General features: G+C 38.0%; 3 protein-coding genes across 4 annotated transcripts; 2 read left to right on the forward strand and 1 right to left on the reverse strand.

The window, feature by feature from the left end:
- The first annotated feature begins 913 nt into the window (after positions 1–913).
- Positions 914–4,168, forward strand: LOC104724349 (uncharacterized). Its single transcript, XM_010442810.3, has 9 exons — positions 914–1,471; positions 1,555–1,858; positions 1,949–2,173; positions 2,267–2,514; positions 2,610–2,836; positions 2,978–3,103; positions 3,215–3,400; positions 3,496–3,633; positions 3,729–4,168. Exons 1-9 carry the CDS (start codon positions 1,330–1,332, stop codon positions 4,035–4,037), a joined length of 1,905 nt encoding a protein of 634 aa, XP_010441112.2. The 5' UTR covers positions 914–1,329; the 3' UTR covers positions 4,038–4,168.
- A 2,928-nt stretch (positions 4,169–7,096) lies between these two features.
- Positions 7,097–9,917, forward strand: LOC104724351 (HIPL1 protein). 2 transcript variants are annotated; one of them, XM_087471007.1, is made up of 7 exons: positions 7,097–7,232; positions 7,503–7,657; positions 7,741–8,494; positions 8,569–8,787; positions 8,886–9,064; positions 9,132–9,361; positions 9,452–9,917. In XM_087471007.1, exons 3-7 carry the CDS (start codon positions 8,122–8,124, stop codon positions 9,870–9,872), a joined length of 1,422 nt encoding a protein of 473 aa, XP_087327133.1. In that variant the 5' UTR covers positions 7,097–7,232; positions 7,503–7,657; positions 7,741–8,121; the 3' UTR covers positions 9,873–9,917. The 2 variants fall into 2 exon arrangements, with proteins under 2 accessions (XP_087327133.1, XP_010441114.2); XM_010442812.3 differs by having other exon boundaries at positions 7,212–7,400.
- A 1,489-nt stretch (positions 9,918–11,406) lies between these two features.
- LOC147934577 (uncharacterized) lies at positions 11,407–12,350 on the reverse strand. The gene is made up of 3 exons (XM_087470966.1): positions 12,184–12,350; positions 11,881–12,102; positions 11,407–11,795 (listed from the first exon to the last, which is right to left on the reverse strand). The coding sequence occupies exons 1-3, from the start codon at positions 12,322–12,324 to the stop codon at positions 11,463–11,465; spliced, it is 696 nt and encodes a 231-aa protein (XP_087327092.1). The 5' UTR covers positions 12,325–12,350; the 3' UTR covers positions 11,407–11,462.
- Between the last annotated feature and the right edge of the window lie 9,505 nt (positions 12,351–21,855).

Here is a 21,855-nt window from a genome sequence, read left to right on the forward strand (position 1 = left end):
TTGGGGATGTAATGAAAATTGAAAAGCATTTTGTTGGGATATATTATTATTACCCCTTTTTAGGAACAAATGTTGCGTAAAATTGTTAATTATTATTCACTTTTAAGCCTTTAAGTATAACAAAAGCTTGCTGGTGGATGTGAGTACGGGTCTAAAAAAATCAATTCGAAAAATAGATTTAGAAATATGGGAATAAAGCATAAAGTTTTATAAGAAAATTCTGTTGTTTTTTACAATAGATGTATTAATTACTTTAAATATATATTTCACAAGACATACTGGAAAACCAGTATTAGAAAAAAACCGATTAAGTAAAATGTATATGTGTCCTGTGAACTCAAGCGAGGCAGATACATGCATACTATTTACTCAAGTTTTATAAGATGGTTTTTGCGGGTTTAAAATTCCATATCACACTACTAATTTATAATTATAAAACTACAACAATATATTACATAATTTATACATATTATAATAAAAGAAGTAATTTTTATATATTAAACTACTGCTATACCATTTTAGCTCCTTAGTCAAACTATATATATATATATATATATATTTACATTTTTATACATATAAATTCTGCTTAATTAGTACTCAAATTTTAAAAACATAATTACAATTCGTCCTGCAGTGTATTGCGGGTTCAAATCTAGTTTTAAATATGATAAAGAATGCAAATCTCTTACGTGAAAAAGTAAAAGACATGATCATCCTAAATATTTTTCAAATATTTCTAAAAATATTTATAAGAGAAATTATATTAAAGAAAATTAACACAACCTGATCTTCTAGAGTTTTTTTAGGATGGTAAATTTAGATATATAAGTAACAACAATATATAGTGAAAAAAAATGATGCAACCTTCCTAAAATAATTATAGTATATATTTTTTCTTAAATATCGGCAAATTGTTGCCCTTTCCTTGAAGAATATCTTGATATTTGTCAAGATTCGAGTTACACAAAAAAAATTTGTAGGATAAGACAACCGAAGCCCATAAATCTCGGTTCGGTTCGGTTTGGTAACTTCGGTTCGGTTTTTATCCCAGGGAAAACCAAACCTAATGTTAAAACCGACGTCATATCGTCTGTACACATTATCATCACTCACGTCGACGAATCGGCGTGACTCAACAACGGCAGAGTTACCATCTCTCACCGGTGAACAAGGGTTTAGGGTTTTAAACACCTTTGATTCACTCTCTCTCCCTCTCTCTCTCTCTTCATACTTTTCTCTCTTCTCATTTTCATTTTCATTTTCATTTTCATAATCGAATACACAAATGCAGAGCTTCGTATAACCTTAAAGTGGAATCTGTCATCTGCAATGTCTCAATCACTGGTTCGAGCAATCTCAGCTCGGAAGAATCAATTCACTCGTGGGTTTTACCAGAGATGTGTCTCTTCTCAGCAATTTCATTCCCGAGATCAGATCATTGCTCCCAATTGCTTCAATTTTTCATCTTTAGGTATATAAATCTCATTTCTTTCAATTTTTCTGCATATATGACATACTCTCAAATCTCAAATCTTTCACTTTTTTCTCCTTCAGGGTTCAGTTCAACTGCTAGACATGGAAGTCATCAGAATAGTTATAGGATTTTTGGTAGTTTGATCACAGACTTGAATCCTGCTTTCTTAGTTCGACCCACTAATGGGTTTGCCTCGGTTTCAAATCTTGGTTCTGATGAATCAAATGTTGATGATGGTGATGCTCTCTGTGAGAAACTTGTTGATATGAAGCCGAAGGTTGTTTACAAGAAACCAATTGATTTCACCAAATTTGATGTGAATCTCCTACCTACTGTGATGCTTATGGGACGGCCAAATGTTGGGAAGTCTGCCTTGTATAACCGGTTAGTTTCAAGATTAGTTTTTTTTTTTTTTTTAAAGTTTTGGGGTTATTACGTTGTAATGGATTTAAAGCTAATTGTGTTGTTGTCCAGATTGATTCGGAGGAGGGAAGCTCTTGTTTACAACACTCCAGATGATCATGTTACAAGAGATATAAGAGAAGGGGTTGCAAAGTTAGGTGATTTGAGGTTTAATGTTTTGGATTCTGCTGGTATAGAGACTGAGGTTTCTTCGGGTACTATTCTTGGTAGAACCACAGCAATGACGGCTAATGTGCTCGCAAGGACTCAGTTTGCGGTTCTTATCATCGACGTTAGGTGAGATTTTGAATCCGAGTTACAAACAATCTAATTTGATACTAGTGTTTTGTTTTTCCTTATAAATCATTGTCTTGTTCATGTTTATTGTAGGGCTGGGTTGCATCCATTAGATTTAGAGGTTGGGAAATGGTTAAGAAAGCATGCTCCACAGATTAAGCCCATAGTAGTTATGAATAAATCTGAATCAATTGGCTCTCTTGATGAAGTTGCTTCAGAGGCCCTTGCATTAGGTTTTGGCGAGCCTATTGCTATTTCAGCTGAGACTGGACTTGGTATGACTACACTTTATGAAGTTCTCCGTCCTCTACTAGAGGATTACATGGTTGAAAGGCTAAACGGTAATAAAACCAATCTATACCTGTATCAAGACAATCATACCAGAAGCTGCTTCCTTGATTTATCTCTTTACTGAACCTCAACAGTCTTATATTAGATATGTGCAGTCAAGACGATGTTCTGAGCGATGAAAATCTCTCTGATGAAATCGATGAGTCCAAGTTGCCATTGCAGTTAGCTATTGTGGGTAAGCCTAATGTTGGGAAGTCCACACTTCTTAATGCATTACTGGAAGAAGAGCGTGTGTTGGTGGGTCCAGAAGCTGGTCTCACTAGAGATGCTGTGAGAGTTCAGTTTGAGTTTCAGGGTAGGACAGTCTATCTGGTAAGTTAAGAATTCTGGCTTTTTTTCTTCTACTTCTCTTACACTATCTATCTATTGTTCTCTTAACGTTAAACATAAAAAACTGAACCAGCGTTTCATTTTTTTCACTTTGTTTGATGTTTATGCCGGTTATCTGTTAAGGTTGACACTGCTGGTTGGTTGGAGAGAACAGAGCGAGACAAAGGACCAGCATCTTTGAGCATCATGCAATCGAGAAAAAGTCTTATGCGGGCACATGTTATTGCTTTAGTTCTTGATGCCGAAGAGGTTTGTATACACATATACTCTCGTGATTCATGTTTTTTTTGCACAACTGTGCAAACAGAGAAAGGAAATAAAGAGTTTGCTCACCGTATGTTTTGTATTTGCAATCTCCAGATCATAAAAGCTAGATGTAGTATGACACATTCGGAAGTAGTTATAGCTAGACGTGCTGTAGAAGAAGGACGTGGTCTAGTCGTAATCGTTAACAAAATGGATCGACTAAGAGGGAAAGAGAACTCTGAGATGTACAAGAAGATCAAAGAAGCTGTTCCCATTGAAATACAGACAGTTATTCCTCAGGTAATATAGTAAAAATAGCAACTTTTGTTAATTCTTGTTTCTTCTTTTGTCATTCTTTGGGTTCCGGGTGATGGAAACATGATATTTGGTTGCAGATAACTGGAATACCAGTTGTGTTTATCTCTGCATTAGAGGGAAGAGGACGTATGGAAGTGATGAAAGAAGTCACTGACACGTACAAGAGATGGTGTTCAAGACTTTTCACAGGCCGCCTCAATCGCTGGTTGCGTAAGGTTTGTACTGTAAATGAATCAGACTATAGTAATATATACAATAAATGTGACATAATTATTACTTGCTTAATCATTTGTTCTGTGTGTTGAGCTAGGTTATGAGCCGACATTCTTGGAAAGACACAGCTTCGCAGCCAAAGATCAAGTTTTTTACTCAAGTGAAAGCTCGACCACCGACTTTTGTAGCGTTTGTGAGCGGTAAAACGCAGTTATTGGAAAGCGACATAAGGTTCCTGACTAGATCATTGAAGGAAGACTTTGATTTAGGAGGGACTCCGATCCGAATCATACAGCGTGTTATTCCTCGTGGACCATCTGGTACAGGTGGTGGTGGAAGCGGAAACCGCTCGAGTGGACGAGTAGTGCAAAGAACCACCTCAGACAAACGGACTATCTCAGCCTAGAACCTATTAGAAGTGAAGCAGTTTCTTTTAATCTTTTATGTTCTGTTCTCTAGTTATGTGCTCTGTTTTGTACGATCGTCAAGCCACATTAAAAAAAAAAAAAAGTACATGAAGTTAGCCGATTAAAGCCATGTTTTATAGCTTCCCACTATTACAACATAAAACAAGAGTGAAATAGCAATATTATATACCAGATCATTCATAGGAAACCTATTCATAGTTTCATACAATATATAATCAAAAACTCATACATAGTTCACTTCTTATCACGCAGATCCTTGATATAATCTTCGTAAGCTTTACTGGGAATACGAGCATCCATCCAAGAAACGTTCATCACCTTCGCTTGTGAGCCCAAGTTCATCAACGAGACTAGATTCGCTAAGGTTCCAATGGCTCCAATCATGGCTAAGACTTTAGTTGCGATATCGTAAAACAATCTCCAGTTCTCATCTTTGTTACCTTTGTCCTCGTTGTTGTTCATACTGGTATGATCGCCCAAATATCTAACTTCTTCTACTCTTTTGATTTCTTTTGTTTGGTGTGTGTGTGTGTTTGTGTGTCCAAAGCGATAGGTTCATGAGAGATTTTTAGGGTTGCTAATGTGAGGCCGACAATTAAGACAATACATCTCGATTTTATAGGAAATAATATAATTTGACATGCAAAATAAGAAGGAAATATAAAGTAATAAATCATCTTTCATTAGTTAAATATAAGTAATAAATAATCACCATTGGAGGTGTTCTTATGTCCAATTTAATTTGGGCTATATATATATGTTAAAATGTGGATATTAATTGTGCCATGCCTGAAATCTTGGATAATTTTGTAATATATAACTGGTTTTTGTTATCCTTTAAATATATATTTTTTTTAAAACTTCTACTCTTTATCAAGAAAAAGAAATAAAAGAAATAAAAACAAGAAACATATCTTCTGTATATTGGAGTATTTTGTATCTTTGGAAATTGAAATGATAAAAGGCTCTAAAATTAATTTTTATGATTTCTTGTTAAATTAAAAACATCTCCTTGGGATTGGAACTCGTCCCCCACAAGTTAATTAGAGAAGAAAGACAAAAAAAAAAAAAAAAACTTTGGAAAACCAAAAGATACATCTTAACCTCAAAGACATGACATTATGAAAAGAGTTGACTCCGTCTTGATTTTGTAATAAGCTATGGTGCGACCTTTCTCGAGCTGTTTTCCTTGAAAGATCAGTCTCTGCTGGTCCACTGGTGAGCCCCCCTTTTCATGCTTTTTTGTTTTTTTTGTTTTTTGGTTACGGTCAGACGAGATAACAATTGTAATCTCTTTGTCATATGAGTCTCTTCTCTTAATCTTTATCAGAATAGGGTTTCTAAAACATTATTCGGTTTGGGTTTCACGGATTTACTTTGTAAACGGACTTTGACGGTACATAATAACCGGTCCGCAAAATAAATATCTTCATACCTCCGATAATATCAAATCCTTGTTAATGAATAGATTTTACAAATTGTATTTACTATACTAGTTTTTTATTTTATTTTTAACAAAAGAATCAGCTCAGACAAGCCAATTAAGAGGAAAATTATCTACAAACAAAACATGATGCAGAGACACACGCGCTTGGCGTGCTAAAAAATCCGCTCGTACATTAGCATTACGAGAAACATAAATCAAAAAGAAAGAAGAAAACTCCTCCATGTCGATCCAAATGTCGTCTAAATATGTTGCAAAAGCTGGCCAATCAGTTGGGGAAGACACCATCTTCACCAAGTCGGAGCAGTCGGTAAGAAAAGCCACATCCCGGAAATCATGTCCAATCATACATCGCATCGCCCAGATGAAGGCTTCAACTTCTGCATGTAACGGAGATAAACTTCGCCGGAAATTTGTCGCTCCAAGCACTGGGGGCGATCCTTCTGATGAAATACAACACCATCCTGCACCGGCAAAAACATCTGTTGCTTTCCAAGAGCCGTCAACATAACATCTATGTCCCATAAAAATTGTAGGAAGAGATAAACCCCTTCTATACCCAGATGTTAGACCCGTAGTAGTGGAGGGAAACTCCTCCCCCTCGACATGCCTCCTGCCAGAACAAAGCCTCACCCTCCGCCACCCGGACAAAATATGTTTTTAATTAGTTTTATGTTTTGGATTTCCTTTTAATAGATAACGATTTATCGGAAGTAAAAATAACTTTCAATGTATATAGGTGTAGGTCTTGATGAGAAAATAATAAAAATGCTATGATCAAGTCATCAAAGATAATACTGGTTTTTATTATATCGATCCATAACACGATATACACGTGAAATAACTTTCACATGCAACGTTTTATATTATTTAGCCAGTCACATAACATAGTCGGAAATATTGAATCCACATATATTTTCAGAGATTATTCATTTCTTATACTTGTGAAGTTCTTCGAAGTACTTTTGAGGGTTGTTTTCGAAATCTTTTACTTATTTTCCGATTTAAAATAAATGAAAACAAAATTATTTTTTATAACATGAATATATGAGACTAATCATTGGAGAGTAGAGAGTTCTCCGGAATTTAACCCATCTTGATAATGACCATCATGATGATGATGCGTTTTTAAACTTTTCTCTTCTTTTGAACTGAATGTGAGTACATAGACGAGTGAAGATTGACGAGTATATAGACGAGTGTGTATCAATTGAGTGTGTGTCAAGTTTAGTCAAGTTTACATACAAGTAGATACAAAGTTAACCAATGGGAAGTATGGGTTAAGTGTGTTGTCGAGAATATATCTATCAAGGGTTTTGTAATAACAAAGGAAGTGAACTAGAAGCCATTGTAATAGTACCTGAAGTGAGCTAAAGTACGAATTGCTTAGCTTTTTGCATAGAGCATGATCTGTTTCTTAGTTTCATGGTACCTGAATTGGATGATGATGTTCTGTTCTTTTTGGTTTTTTAAGGTATGGAGAAAAACACAAGTCTGAAATCAAAGGTTAGTTGTGTTATCTTCTTTGATTAGTCAACACACTTTTCGACGCCAATAATTCATTCTATATTATTCTATTGGGTTAAAAAAACCAATTTGCATATTAGATTTATTGTAGATTCTCCTAGTTGTCTGCCGATTCAACTAAAATAAAAAAAAGTCTCACATTTATTTTTAAAAGATATTATCAGTTCTTGTCCGAAGCTTTGGTCTCCCCTTTGATTTCTTGGTAAGAGTTTTGAATCTGTGGAATGTGTAGTTTTCCTCTTTTTTTTAATTTCAATCTCTTAGGATTAATTTCAAATGGATTCTCTCTGTTCAATAGCTCTGTTTCTTTCTTCCCTTCTGTTGTTTCTTGCCAAAAGCTCCTTGTCACATCCTTTATGTAATGATTTGAGTAGGTGGCTCTTTTTCTGTTATCTTAAAGGTAATTAGATTGAAAAGTCTGTGTTTTTGTGCCGTCTCTTTACTGATTTTCTTATAATCTGTTTGTGGTCAGCTGCACCGTTTAATCCACAGCAACGGGTCACTTTTTGTCAATTTAATGGAAGTGTATGCTGTAACTCCCTTGAAGACTTGGAGTTGCAGAGACAGTTTAAAGCAGTCAATGTATCTGGGAGCTGTTCTCTATTCCTCAAATCATTACTTTGCTCGGTAAAACACAAATGTTTAAATTTCTTGGATGCTATGGTACTGTTATCTTGTTGTCAATTAAGGATTCGGTTATCTTGTTGCAGAAGTGTGATCCTTTCGCAGCAGAGCTTTACCGTGTTGAGTCAGAATCTAGACAAGTTCCTGTGCTTTGCAACTCCACAGTTTCTTCAACACAATCGCTGGCCAACGTTGATTTCTGCGCTAGATTTTGGAACGAGTGCCATAATCTCTCTGTAACCAACACGCCTTTTGCATCTCAAGCCGGAGATGGAGGCAACAACACTTCCACAATATCTGATACGTGGAAATCAAGAAACGACTTCTGCAAGATTTTTGGTGGAGCTTCAGATGAATCCTCTGTGTGTTTCACTGGCCAGGCTGTTTCATTTGACAGTTCAAAAGCTACTAGTCCATCTCCTTCAGGCATATGTCTCGAGAAGCTAGGAAACGGGTCTTATCTTAACATGGTACCTCATCCTGATGGTTCTAATCGCGTCTTTTTGTCTGATCAACCTGGGAAGATATACTTGGTGACAATTCCACCTGAAGGATCTGGAGAAGTTTTGAAAATAGACGAAACTAACCTGTTTCTTGATCTTACTGGAGAAGTGCACTTTGATGCTGAGCTTGGTCTCTTGGGAATAGCTTTCCATCCTGACTTCTTGAAAAACGGTAGATTCTTCGCTTCTTTCAACTGCGATAAAGTTAAGTGGCCAGAGTGTTCTGGCAAATGCGCGTGCAACTCAGATATTGACTGTGACCCTGAAAAGCTAGATTCTGATAATGGAGCAAACCCATGTCAATACCATAGTGTCATATCAGAGTTCTTTACCAATGGTATTAAACATTACCACCTTCGTTTGTTTTTACCATCTTAAATGTTGCTGAGAACGTTACTGATATGTAATCAGGGACTTATGTTAGACCGGTGGAGGTAAGAAGAATCTTTACAATGGGTCTTCCTTTAACAACACATCACGGTGGACAGATATTGTTCGGACCTAAAGATGGGTACTTGTATTTCATGATGGGAGATGGTGGAAGTAAAGGAGATCCACACAACTTTGCACAAAACAAGAGATCGTTGCTCGGGAAGATCATGAGACTTGATGTGAATAATAATGTTCTTGGTAAGTAACACATATGCTACATATACAACAGCCGCATACATCACAAAATGAGCACAGAATTTGATTTTTTTGGTTCTTGTTTCTTTATTGGTATTCAGATACAAAAGCCATAAGCAAGTTTCAGCTATGGGGAAACTATTCTATACCAAAGGACAATCCGTTTTCTCAAGATAAGAATCTGCTTCCTGAGATATGGGCCATGGGAGTAAGAAATCCATGGCGATGCAGTTTTGATTCAGAGAGGCCATCTTATTTTCTTTGTGCAGATGTTGGCGAGGTATAACAAACATTTTTTTATGTTCTCTCTTCGTTAATGAACATTTCCTTATATGTTGAGTTTATAGGACAAATATGAAGAAGTTGATATGATCACTAAGGGAGGAAACTATGGTTGGCATTACTACGAGGGAACTTTGCCGTTTAATCCCTCGACTTCTTCTAAAATAAGCAACTCAACAGCAAAGATTGCAAATCCGATCTTCCCTGTAATGTGGTACAATCATTCAGAAGGATCAGCATCAGTAACTGGTGGATACTTTTATCGTTCCTCCACTGATCCATGCTTGTATGGAACGTACGTTGGCTCATTTTATCTTCTTCTCCTTTATATATCATTCATGCCAGTATTGTCAAATCAAGAACAATTCCTCTGTTTGTGTTTTAGGTATCTCTTTGCAGACTTATACGCCGGAGTCATTTATGGAGGGACTGAAACTCCAGTTGGTAGTGGAAACTTCACGAGCTCTCATATTCCGCTACAATGCGCTTCGGATTCGCCAATCCCTTGCTCATCTGAAACAGAGTCCTCTGCTACTTCACCCCCACTACTTGGCTTTGTGTTCTCCTTTGGACAAGACAATAATAAAGACGTCTACTTACTTGCAAGCACTGGTATATACAGAATCGTTCGCCCGAGCCGCTGCAATTTACATTGCTCTCTTGAAAACACAACGTCTTTACCTCCTTCACAACAGCCTGATCGTTCTCCACCGTCTCCCTCATCGTCTAAAAGACTACTTAACAACATCTGTACTCTTGTTATAAATTTCCTAGCTAATTGGTATTTTATTTTGGTTGTAATGTAGAGAAAATACATTTATTAAGATCCGTTCAAAAAAGTTATAACACAATGAGTTATGATCTTAAGCTAACATCAACAAACTTTGGTTAGTAAGCTTCTTTAAAGATTAAAATCGAAAAACTATCTATGGATCCATCTGCCTGTTGGAAAATTGAAGACGATGTTTGTTTTGAACTGATCATTGGTATGATATTTGAAGAAGATGCATGTCGTCATATACAAAGATCTTAAGAAATTTGTGGGTTCAGAAGCTGAGAAGACAAATGACATGGTAAAACTAAAAAATTGTAATGGAAATATGACTTGGTACCAAGGGTCTGGTAGTCTAGTGGTTAGCACTTGGAGTTGGTTTCATTGTGCCCCTAGTTTGATCCCTCTTGGAATGAGTCCAGCCAATGGAGATTTAGGGTTAGACCCTAATTTTGAGGTTATAAAAAAATGACGAATTTGCGTAATTCGGTTTAGGGTTGGTGTTGTGATTATGCTATTTCAGGCTATGGCGAAAATCAAATAGAAATCCCCAGAGACAAAGGCTCCAACGACGGTCATAAAAGAAAGGAAAACCTTAAAGAACATGGGAAATGATAAAATATCAAAAGGCTCACAAGCAACACAGCTGTGTGAAAGTGAAAACTCTTCACCAAAAGCATCCGACGACGAGCATTTCCATCAACAATTTGGCGTTGGATAGAAGAATGGATAGAGGTTACAAACAAGAACTTCGAAGAGGACCCATCGTTAGATTGCCTTCAATAGAAAAGGCCCGAGAAGGGTACTATACAAAACTCACCCGACCACAACCCCAGCAATAACGAGCACAAAAAACAAGATGATTAGAGCACGGATCCTAATCCTAACTTATTAAGATGAACACGCCAATACTTAGTCTATATGTTGTTTTGTATAGTGTAAGAAGTTTCCTTATTTTGATCTTTTTGTATACATATAAATAGAACGTAACTAGAATGTAATATTTGTCAAGGAATGAGAATCTCTCCTTCTCCTCTATTCTAATCTAGCCGCTCTCTCTTTCTCTCTTTCTCTCTTTCTCTCTTGATCATTCTATCTCATTCTCTATTCTTCTCATATTCATCTGTTTGTAATTCTTACCACTACAAGAAAACATGGATTTACCGACTGCAAAAACAGTCACTATACAGTCGCTAACTACTTAGTCACGACTGATTGGCGACTGACATACGTAGTCGCTAAACAGTGCGTCGCTAAAAAGTCGCTATGGAGCTACTAATTGGCGACTGATAATTGGGGTCGCTTTTCCCTCGCCAAACAGACGCTAAAGTTGCGACTGAATTGCAACGCTTTAGCGACTGATATGGTTACTGATTTGCGTCGGTTTGGGTACTGTTTTGTTTACGTTTTGGTGACTGTTTTGCGACTGTTTAATTATAATGTTTTTTAAAAAATTCTGGTAAAAATGCATTATTTGATTTTGTAATACCAAAACTGATTAAGAAAACATGTACTAAAATATAACAAACATGAAATTAAACAAAGACATAAGTACCATGTTTTTACAAAAGTTCCAAAAAACATCCAAATATCCAAGAGTGTTGCAAATATTACATGAGGGAACCTAACTTTGAAAATCAGCAAGGTTTGGGTCATTGGTTTGAGACTCAAGGAAGGCGACATAGTTTGGGTTAGTCTTGAGGAAGCTCACCAAGCGTGAGATCTCTGCTTGTTGCTCAGATGCAACCCGTAAAGCCTCAGCTGCAACCCGTAAAGCCTCTGCGTCACGCTCTGCTTGTAGAGCTACTTGTTCCTCTATCTTGCGGTTAGCATCTTCAAGCTGTTGTTGCAGGGTTGTGAAAGTAGAAGAGCTTCCAGGGTACTTCCGCTTCCCGTTGATGTAACTTCCTAGGCTTCCAACTCCAAAGTATGTTCCTCTATCATTTATGTAAGTAGACTCCATACACAAAACAGAGAGAAAAAGTTATTATAATTACTTAACAATGAAAAACTTAATAGCTTATTAGAAAGAAGCAAATTACCTGAAGAAAGAGCTCATCATCCTCCTCGTGAGATAGCTCTGATCGACGTGAAGTACCATCTGAAGACTCATCATTATCCTGAGCAGCCAACTTAGCTTCCCTTCTTTTCTTATATGCCTCATGAACTGCTTGCGCTTTCTTATCCACAAAAGTACCATCTTTTTTGGTATGAGTCCTGAGAAAAACTTCAGGAATAGTTGGCGGTCTTCCCAATTCTACTTCCTGGAATGTTAGAAAATGAAAAGGTTAGGAACCATTTGATGTCAAGTAATTAAACAATGAAAAGATTATGATGTAACTCACCATCTCTTGTTCGATTTGTAAGTAAGACTTCGGCCCTGATACATGCTTGTGAGGACCAAGACCATTACGGTCAGACATTCGAGCTGCTGAAGTGGTTGCACTCTTTGCCATGGCTTCTTCTGTGTTCCAATAGTCACACATTTCTTTCTAAAGAGTTCTCTCAATCCACCTCGGTTTTACTTCCTCTCGCTGAGCTGCTGCCTTGGAAACCATGTCTTTCATACGGTTTTGACAAATGCTATAGAACTTTGCTTGAACCACACCGGTTAGAGAGGGATCCCATGTGTGTGTTTTCTACAAAAGAAGACTAGTGTTAGTGATAAAAAAACCAAGAAAAAAAGCTATAAATACAGAAATCAAATTGAAAGGAGTAGAAGTTTACCGCGAATTCCAAGAAGTAACCTTCTTTTCTTGCATTCGGAACACAACCCCAACTGTAATATGGACCATCAAACTTGTTTGTAAACACTTTTGTAATCTTTCGGGTAAGTGATGACTTGTCTTTACCAAACCTTCAAACACAAACAAATCAGTAGTCAAATTCCAATCAAACACAAACAAATCGATCAATCCAAGTAAAATTCTAATCACAAACAAACACAATCAATCCAAAATTCTAATAATTTTAATCAAAAACAATCACAAACAATCCAAAATACAAAATTCTAATCCAAATTCTAATCACAAACAAACAAACACAATCAAATTCTAATCCAAACAAACAAACATAATCAAATTCTAGTCCAAAATACAAAATTCTAATCCAAATTCTTACCAAGTGGTTCCACGCTCTAATGAGGGAGAGAGGACAGTGGTATACTTCTCATGGCCTGGTTGGACAAGCATGTCATGTAAAGATGCGAGTACATCAGCTGGGAGATTTGATTCCCTTGCACCGTCATCCTCCGAATCAGCTTCTTCCTCATGTGAGTTTTGCGCTTGAGAACTGTGAAGCGATGCAGAAGCTGCTCGAGGTTGACCAGGTTGAGAAGAGGGTGGTCGATGAGACTGTCGAGGTAGAGGAGACTCTCGTGGTAGATTCGAGACTTGAGGAGACTGTCGATGATAATTCGTGACTGACGGTTGAGGAGACTCTCGAAGTTGACTCGAGAATTCTGGTGGATTCGTCGCAGAGGCGAGAGATTGAGGAAAAGGACGCCTGGTTGGATCTTCGCCGGAAGGGGATGTTCCGGGAAAGCTCCTCGAGTGCTGGAACAGATTTGTCGGAGGTGGATAGTCTCAGTAAGAAGGTGTAGGTCTCGCTGGAGGCTGGAGGATTGGGGAAGGAGTTCCCTGAGAATCAGTCTCTGGAACTCGATGGTTCGCCGGCGCGAAGGTATACTGGGGAGGAAGATTGGCGGGTCTGTGATTCGCCGTTTGTGAGGTTCCATCGGTTCGATTAGAGGGGTTTCTTCTTCCTCCGCCTCTTTTCTTTACTCCAGCCATCAAGGGTTTACGGTTTCGTCGAGTGAGAGGAATTAAGATATAGGGTTTTGAGGTTTCGCCGTTTCGTCGAAGAAGAAGAAGAAGAAGAAATTGAGAAAAGAAATGTTAGATTAGGGTTTGTTCGGGGAAGAAAACGAAAAATAATGGGTTTTCGTGTTTTGTTACGGCCCAAATTTTGTTAAGGCCCAAATTTATTAAAGCAGTCGTTAAATAGTAGCTCTTTAGTCGCAATCTTTTAGCGACTATCAAACTGGTCTCAAAATTAGTCGCAAATTGGCGACTACACTACGACAATATGCATCAGTCTCCAATTAGCGTCTACTAGGCGACTGATTTATTTTAGTAGCCATTCAGTAGCTAAACAATCGCAATTCAGTCGCTAAATTTAGCGACTGTGTTTTTAGTCGCAAATTGCAGTAACCAATTCCATGTTTTCTTGTAGTGTACATGGTATCAGAGCAGTAACGCTCCTATTCTACAAAATTTCAGTTTGTTTTATTCCGCAACCAAATTCAGTTCGAAGATCTCTCATGGATCTTAGCAAAACGTTAATCATTCCGGTCACACTCAAGGGTGGAAACTACTTGCTATGGGCAAGGACTACAAAGACAGCGCTGTGTGGTCGTGGACTTTGGAAGCACATTGAGAAGAATGAAGCTACAAAGGAGATAACGACTACACAAGAAGGAAAGTAGATCGTGTGTTGTGATAGTGACAAATGGTTCCAAGAGAATCAAAGTGTCTTGTCTTTTATCCAAAACTCCTTGGATGCTCCGATCCTTGAGTCGTATTCTTACTGCGAGACGACTAAGGATCTTTGGGATACCTTGAAAAACGTGTTTGGAAATGTCTCAAACCTCAGCCGTGTATTTTAGGTAAAGAGAGCCATCAACAATATCAATCAAGAAGAGATGGAGTTCACCAAACATTTGGGAAATTCAGATCACTTTGGGCAGAGTTAGAGATGTTAAGACCAAACTCGGTGGATCCAGTGGTTCTAAACGAACGTCGTGAGCAAGATAAAGTGTTTGGCCTCCTCTTGACGTTAAACTCATCATACAATGATCTCATCAAACATATCCTCCGTTCTGATAAACTCCCAAGTCTTGACGATGTGTGTAATCAAATTCAAAAAAAGCATGGCTCGATTGGTCTCTTTGGAGCTAAAGGAGATCTTATCACCGCCAACAAAGGAGAGGTTGCTGTAGCAAACAAGGGTTACTACAAAAGTGATGGGAAGAACCGTGTCATATGTGACCATTGTAAGAAACCGGGTCATCTCAAGTATAAATGTTGGAACCTTCATCCTCACCTCCGACCAAGAAGTATCAATCCAAAGGCAAACCAAGCATGTGGATATAGGGAAGGTCAAGGTCAGGTGAAAACTCAAACCACTAGAGGTAATGGAGTAGCACTAGCAGCCTCCTCGGAGCTGGTTAGAAGATCCGACCTCAATGCTCTCATCAAGGCTCTAAAAGAGTCTTCTGGTAACGCTTATCTTACTCTTAATGTTGTGAAACCTCTTATTATGGATTCTGGAGCTTCTCACCATATGATTAGTGACTCTAAGCTAATTAGTAATATCAAACCAACTTTAGGGATTGTGACAATAGCAAATGGAGATAAGATACCGATTAAGGGAATTGGAAATTTAAATATGTTTGATAGAACCTCTAAAGCGTTTTATATGCCTAGTTTCACATCAAATTTGTTATCTGTTAAGAAGGTGACTAATGATCTAAATTGTTATGCAATCTTTGGTCCTAATGATGTGTATTTTCAGGATATTGAAACAAGTAAAGTTCTTGGCAAAGGAAGCACTAAAGATTATCTTTATGTGCTTGAGGATTCGAATCTCACCACTGCTTTATCTTCTTGCTTTAAGTCAATAATCAATGAGACTAATGGTTCAATTTGGCATGCTAGGCTTGGTCATCCACATTTTCGTGCATTGCAACTAGTTTTACCTAGTTTTTCTTTTAAAAATAATGAGTGTGAAGCTTGCATTCTTGGTAAACATTGCAAAACAGTTTTTCCCAACTCTTCTACTATGTATGAGCATTGTTTTGATTTAATTCATTCTGATGTTTGGACATCACCATGCTTGTCTCGTGAAAATCAGAAATATTTTATCACTTTTATTGATGAAAAATCGAAATACACTTGGTTAACTTTGCTTCCATCTAAGGATAGAGTTCTTGAAGCTTTTCTAAACCTTCAGAATTATATGACTAACCAATTTAATGCCAAGATAAAGATTTTGAGATCAGATAATGGTGGGGAGTACACAAGTCATGTGTTTAAACAACATCTAGCCAAACATGGGATTGTACACCAAACAAGTTGCCCCTATACGCCTCAACAAAATGGTGTAGCTGAAAGGAAGAACAGACACCTTATGGAGGTTGCCCAGTCAATGATGTTTCACTCGAATGTACCAAAGAAGTTCTGGGGAGATGCAGTTGTCACTGCATGCTATCTGATCAATCGAACTCCAACAAAAATACTGGGTGATATCTCTCCATTTGAAGTGCTTAACAAGATTACACCATCTATTAATCACTTACGTGTCTTTGGCTGTGTATGTTATGTCCTAAAACCAGGTGAGCAACGTGACAAACTCGACGCTAAGAGTGTCAAGAGCATGTTTATTCGATATTCGACTACACAAAAGGGATATAAATGCTATGAACCAGAAGCTAGAAGAGTCTTGGTCTCAAGGGATGTAAAATTCTTAGAATCCAAGGGATTCTATGATGAAAAGAATTGGGAAGACTTGAAAGATCTCTCCTGTTCTCAATCCGACAAAGCAAACAATCTTCGAATTCTTCTAGAGAGGCTTGGGGTTGCTAATAATCAGCCTCAACCGTCACCTACCATCAGTACACCACCGATCGAATCTGACAATGAACCGATTGAGATGCATCATCCGGACTTGACGACTGAAGACATGAGCAGTTCACCAGCAGAACCTGCTCGACAACACCAAGACGACGATGGAAGTGATAACCATGAGGAAACTCTCAACTCACTTGGTACTAACAACAGTGAGGACCCTACATCAGCTGATGATCTTACCTCAGAAGGAGAAGAAGTCGAAATATAAGAGGATCAACATCAAGTTGTGGAGACCGATATCATACCCCTCTGACGAAGTGAAAGACTTAAGTCTGCTCCTAAGAATTGGAAAAATCCCCGCATCTTCTACAATAGTCAGGCGGTTGCTCACCCTATACAAGCTGTATGCACTCTGGCACATTTTCCTGTTGAGCATCTAGTGTTTCTCACTCAAATTGATCAACATTGGATTCCACAAAGTTATGAGGAAGCTAAAGAAAATAAAGTTTGGCGTGATACGGTCGGTGATGAGACTAATGCAATGGTGAAGAATCACACATGGGACGAAGCTGATTTACCAAAAGTGAAGAAAGCTGTGAAATCTCGATGGATATTCACTATAAAGTATAAGAGTAATGGGGAGATAGAACGATATAAAGCCAGACTTGTAGCTAGAGGATTCACTCAAACCTATGGAGAAGACTACCTTGAGACATTCGCACTAGTAGCCAAACTTCACACGGTAAGAGTAGTTCTTTCACTAGCTGTTAACCTCTCTTGGGAATTGTGGCAGATGGATGTGAAGAATGCGTTCCTACAAGGAGAACTCGAGGATGATGTGTACATGAGACCACCACCGGGTCTTGAAGACACTATCGGACCTGGAAAGATGTTCAAACTCAAGAAAGCCATCTACGGTTTAAAACAATCACCAAGGGCTTGGTATCACAAACTAAGCTCAACACTTATTGATAAAGGCTTTAGAAGATCAGAGGCTGATCACACATTGTTCACATATCCAAGCCAAAGAGGTATTATAGTCATTCTCATATATGTTGATGATATTATAATCTCGGGGAATGACAAGGTAGGCATTCAAGATACCAAACAGTACCTTAAATCTGTATTTGATATTAAAGATCTTGGAGAACTAAAGTACTTTCTTGGGATAGAAGTGTGTCGTTCTAAAGAAGGACTCTTTTTATCAGATGTAGGCAAGCTTGGATCAAGACCGGTTGAAACACCACTCGAAGAAAACTACAAGTCAAACCGTAAGGGGGAGCATGATGAAGCTCTATTCGAAGATGTAAAACAGTATCGACGATTGGTAGGTAAGCTCATTTATCTCACCATAACTCGACCTGATATATGCTTTGCTGTGAACCAGGTAAGCCAGCATATGCAAAAGCCAACAGTATATCATTGGGAGATGGTGAGCCGCATACTCAAGTATCTCAAAGGAGCTCATGGACAAGGCATTTGGATGGGATGTAATAGAAATACGGAGCTTGTAGGATACTGTGATGCAGATTATGCTGGAGATCGTGAAGATAGACGTTCAACAATGGGTTATTGTACATTTGAGGGAGGAAACCTTGTTACTTGGAAGAGTAAAAAGCAAAAAGTGGTCTCTCTCTCAAGTGCTGAATCAGAATACAGGGCAATGAGGAAGCTCACTACCGAACTAATGTGGCTCAAAGCCCTCTTGAAGGACCTAGGCGTCAACACCTCAAAACCGATCACAATGCACTGTGATAATGAAGCTGCCATTCACATTGCAACCAACTCAGTATTTCATGAAAGGACCAAACATATAGAGGTGGACTGTCATAAAGTCAGGGAGCAAGTTCAACTTGGAGTGATCTGACCATGCCACACCGAGAGTTCTAAACAATTGGCAGACATCTTCACCAAAGCAGCAAGTTAAAAAGTTTGTGAGTATATACACTCCAAACTCGGGCTCATGGACCTTACTAGGCCGCAAGCACCGACCCTAGACTACTGACCCCATACTCTTTTTCCCTTAGTGTGTTTTTTTTTCCTAAATGGGTTTATACACTAAGGTTTTTTAATGAGGTGGGTGTTCATAGTTCCAAGCTCAACTATTACTCACACAATTAAGTTTGAGGAGGAGTATTAAGATGAACACGCCGATACTTAGTCTATATGTCGTTTTGTATAGTGTAAGAAGTTTCCTTATTTTGATCTTCTTGTATACATATAAATAGAATGTAACTAGGTCAATATTTGTCAAGGAATAATAATCTCTCCTTCTCCTCTATTCTAACATAGCCGCTCTCTCTTTCTCTCTTTTTCTCTTTCTCTCTTGATCATTCTATCTCATTCTCTATTCTTCTCATACTCATCTGTTTGTAATACTTACATAACTATCACTCCAAAAACCAAAGAACACGAGAAGGAGAAGGGACAAAAAGAAGCCTTGAGATCCGGAGGGAAAAACTTCAAAGGGGAAAACCATTCCCGGGCTCACACGTTCTCTTACACGCTACCATATGTAATGTGGTAATACCGTCTAACTTTAATAAATTAATACCTCACTAAATCTTTTTTTTGTCGGCCATAACAATAAGTAAAAAACTTTGTACAAGAGTTTTCAGCAAACGTTAACAGTCCCAAAAGATAGTGAGAGGAGAATTCACTATTCTAGGAGTCTTAGCTAATCTATCAGCTATATCATTATCTTTCCTATTAATGAAAAGAAAACGATGAGAGGCATTAGTGAAAGCCAATATATCCTCCAATTATGTTTGAATCTCTGCAATGTCTGCTGGCTTCCGGTTTTCTCTTTTATATTGCTCCAGATACTTGTAAAGTACTCTTGAATCCCCACAGAAAGTTACTGGTTGATAGCTTGAACGCTTAATCTGAATGAGAGCCTCCCTTAACGCAATAGCCTCCGTTTCAAGCGGTGAGCCTGTAGGTTCTATGGCTGAAGAACCTTTGAGGATGCATTTGCCCTGTGCATTATGAAGAGACCATCCAATTCCAGCTTTGCTAGCAGCATCAACCCATGATCCATCTGTGCAGCAATAAAACGGATGAGGCTGATGGTGGATTGTTTCTGCTGTAGATTTTTCTAGACTCCTTTTATCCTGATGGACTTCATGCCAAGGCATTATTGGCCTCTTTCCATATCTTATGATCCATCATAGCTTGACTTATAATGTTTGGAATCGCCCATCTCTTGTTATTAAAAACAAGATCATTACGAGCTTTCCAAAGCCGCCAACCAATGAATGGAAACAAATAAACCTTTGGAGAGTCTGTATTTTTAGCAGACAGCAAGACTTGGATGATTTTAACAAGGGATTGCTCTTGATCAAACTGACCTGGTTGGAAGTTGATAGGTGACAATTCCCATATTTCTCTTGCTATTCTGCAGTGAAAAAGGAGATGAGCAATTGATTCTTGTGCTTCACCATAAAAACCGCATTCCTTCACAATATTGATACGCCTCTTAGCCATATTTTCAGCTACTGGAAGAGCATTATGAAGGACTTTCCACCAAAAATGCTTTATCTTAGGCGGTACATTTAATGCCCAGATTGACTTCCAAATATTGTTTACCAAAGGTGAGTTTTCTGTACTTACCTTGGTGATTTGATGATACCCATATTTGAAAGTGTATTGACCATTTCTTGTAAAAATCCACACAAGCATATCAGAGGCCTTAGTGATTCGAGGTCTGATTTTTGAATATGACTGATATCTTCCGGGTGTACCATCCTCTTTAGTTGCTCTGGGCACCATTGTGTTGAACTTGGCTTTATGAGACCTGAGACTTTAAAGTGTTCAGAATTGTATTGTGAATGACATCTAGCTGGTCTGGGAGGATTATCAATCCAAGGATCATTCCAAGCTCTGACCATGTCACCATTACCAATCCTCCATTTTAGTCCTTGCTTGATGAGATTTATACCTAATTTCGCATCCATCATTTCGGTTTTTGAGAAATATTTAGCTTGTAGGACTCGTCGTAGAAGAGAATGTGGTTCCTTTGGCATACGCCAAGTCTGTTTTGCTAACAATGCAATGTTAAAATGATGAAGGTCTCTAAATCCCAAACCTCCATATTGCTTCAGCTTAGTAATCTTCCTCCATTCAACCCATGGGATCTTCTGCTTATCTTTTGCATTGGACCACCACAACTTTCTTATTTGTCCTGTGAGTTGAGAAATTATTTTATTTGGAAGCAAAAAACAGGATATTGTATAGGTTGGGAGGGCCATCGCAACAGATTTGATCATCACCTCTTTGCCTCCTGGGGATAATAGTTTAGAGTACCAGCTTTCCATTTTAGACTGCATCCTCTGAGAAATATAAGCAAAAACATCAGTTTTGTTTCTTCCAATGGCTTCTGGTAACCCTAAGTATCTTCCAAAGCCTCCTATTCTGGTAATTCCAGTAGTGTTGATGATATTTTGCTGATCAATAGGATTGACACTCTTACCGAATAGTATGGCTGACTTTTGGAAATTAACAGATTGACCTGAAGCTGAAGCATAGATCTTGAGAAGGGAGAGAATTTTCCGACATTCTTCTTCATCAGCCTTACAAAAAAGAAGGGAATCGTCAGCAAAGAGCATATGTGAAATAACAGGTCCATTCCTGCTCGCTTTAAAGCCATGAATGTGATTTGCTTTGACCGCCTCTGATAAAAGAGATGATAAGCCTTCTGTACAGTGTAAATAAAGGTATGGCGATAGGGGGTCACCTTGTTGCAGGCCTCTCTGTGGAATGATTTCCTTTGTAGGTGATCCATTAATGAGTACTGAATAGGAAACCGATGTAATACACTTCATGATCCATTGGCACCATTTTTCTGCAAAACCAAGCCGCTTCATAATAGCTTCAAGGTATTTCCATTCTACTTTATCAAAGGCTTTTGCTATATCTAGCTTTAAGGCCATAAACTGAGTCTTTATTTTCTAAGTACGCAGTGAATGAAGAAACTCATGAGTAACAATGACATTATCTGTAATTAAGCGGCCATGTATAAATGCTGATTGAAATTCTGATATCAGAGAATGAAGCCATGGCTTGAGTCTTTCTGCTAAAATTTTAGAGATTAGCTTATATGCTATATTGCATAAGCTAATGGGTCTAAAATCTTTAACATTAATAGGGGATTCAATCTTTGGGATAAGGCTAATATGGGTGTGATTCAGAACCGGTTCTAAATAACATGTATCGAAAAAGTGATTAACAAACCTTATCACACCTGCTTTGATAGTACTCCAATGGTACTTGTAGAAGCATGCATTTAAGCCATCAGGTCCAGGTGCCTTATCTACATTCATGTGGGAGAGTGCTGAGAAAATTTCTTTTTACGTTACTGAAGCTGTCAGCTTGTGGTTCATTTCTGGA

The sequence above is a fragment of the Camelina sativa genome, chromosome 11 (genome assembly GCF_030686135.1).
Source record: "Camelina sativa cultivar CO46 ecotype springtype chromosome 11, ASM3068613v1".
In the NCBI taxonomy this organism is placed as follows: Eukaryota; Viridiplantae; Streptophyta; class Magnoliopsida; order Brassicales; family Brassicaceae; genus Camelina; species Camelina sativa.

What these genes read in the sequence shown, in the direction of transcription:
- LOC104724351 (XM_010442812.3), top strand. Translation starts at nt 7,307, where the DNA reads ATGGATTCTCTCTGTTCAATAGCTCTGTTTCTTTCTTCCCTTCTGTTG. An exon ending in TCAAATCATTACTTTGCTCG is followed by an intron (nt 7,658 to 7,740) that starts GTAAAACACAAA and finishes ATCTTGTTGCAG; the next exon opens with AAGTGTGATCCTTTCGCAGC. An exon ending in GATCCATGCTTGTATGGAAC is followed by an intron (nt 9,362 to 9,451) that starts GTACGTTGGCTC and finishes TTTGTGTTTTAG; the next exon opens with GTATCTCTTTGCAGACTTAT.
- LOC147934577 (XM_087470966.1), bottom strand. Translation starts at nt 12,324, where the DNA reads ATGTGTGACTATTGGAACACAGAAGAAGCCATGGCAAAGAGTGCAACC. An exon ending in TACAAATCGAACAAGAGATG is followed by an intron (nt 12,103 to 12,183) that starts GTGAGTTACATC and finishes CTAACATTCCAG; the next exon opens with GAAGTAGAATTGGGAAGACC. An exon ending in ATGATGAGCTCTTTCTTCAG is followed by an intron (nt 11,796 to 11,880) that starts GTAATTTGCTTC and finishes TTGTGTATGGAG; the next exon opens with TCTACTTACATAAATGATAG.
- LOC104724349 (XM_010442810.3), top strand. Translation starts at nt 1,330, where the DNA reads ATGTCTCAATCACTGGTTCGAGCAATCTCAGCTCGGAAGAATCAATTC. An exon ending in TACAGACAGTTATTCCTCAG is followed by an intron (nt 3,401 to 3,495) that starts GTAATATAGTAA and finishes ATTTGGTTGCAG; the next exon opens with ATAACTGGAATACCAGTTGT. An exon ending in TCAATCGCTGGTTGCGTAAG is followed by an intron (nt 3,634 to 3,728) that starts GTTTGTACTGTA and finishes GTGTTGAGCTAG; the next exon opens with GTTATGAGCCGACATTCTTG.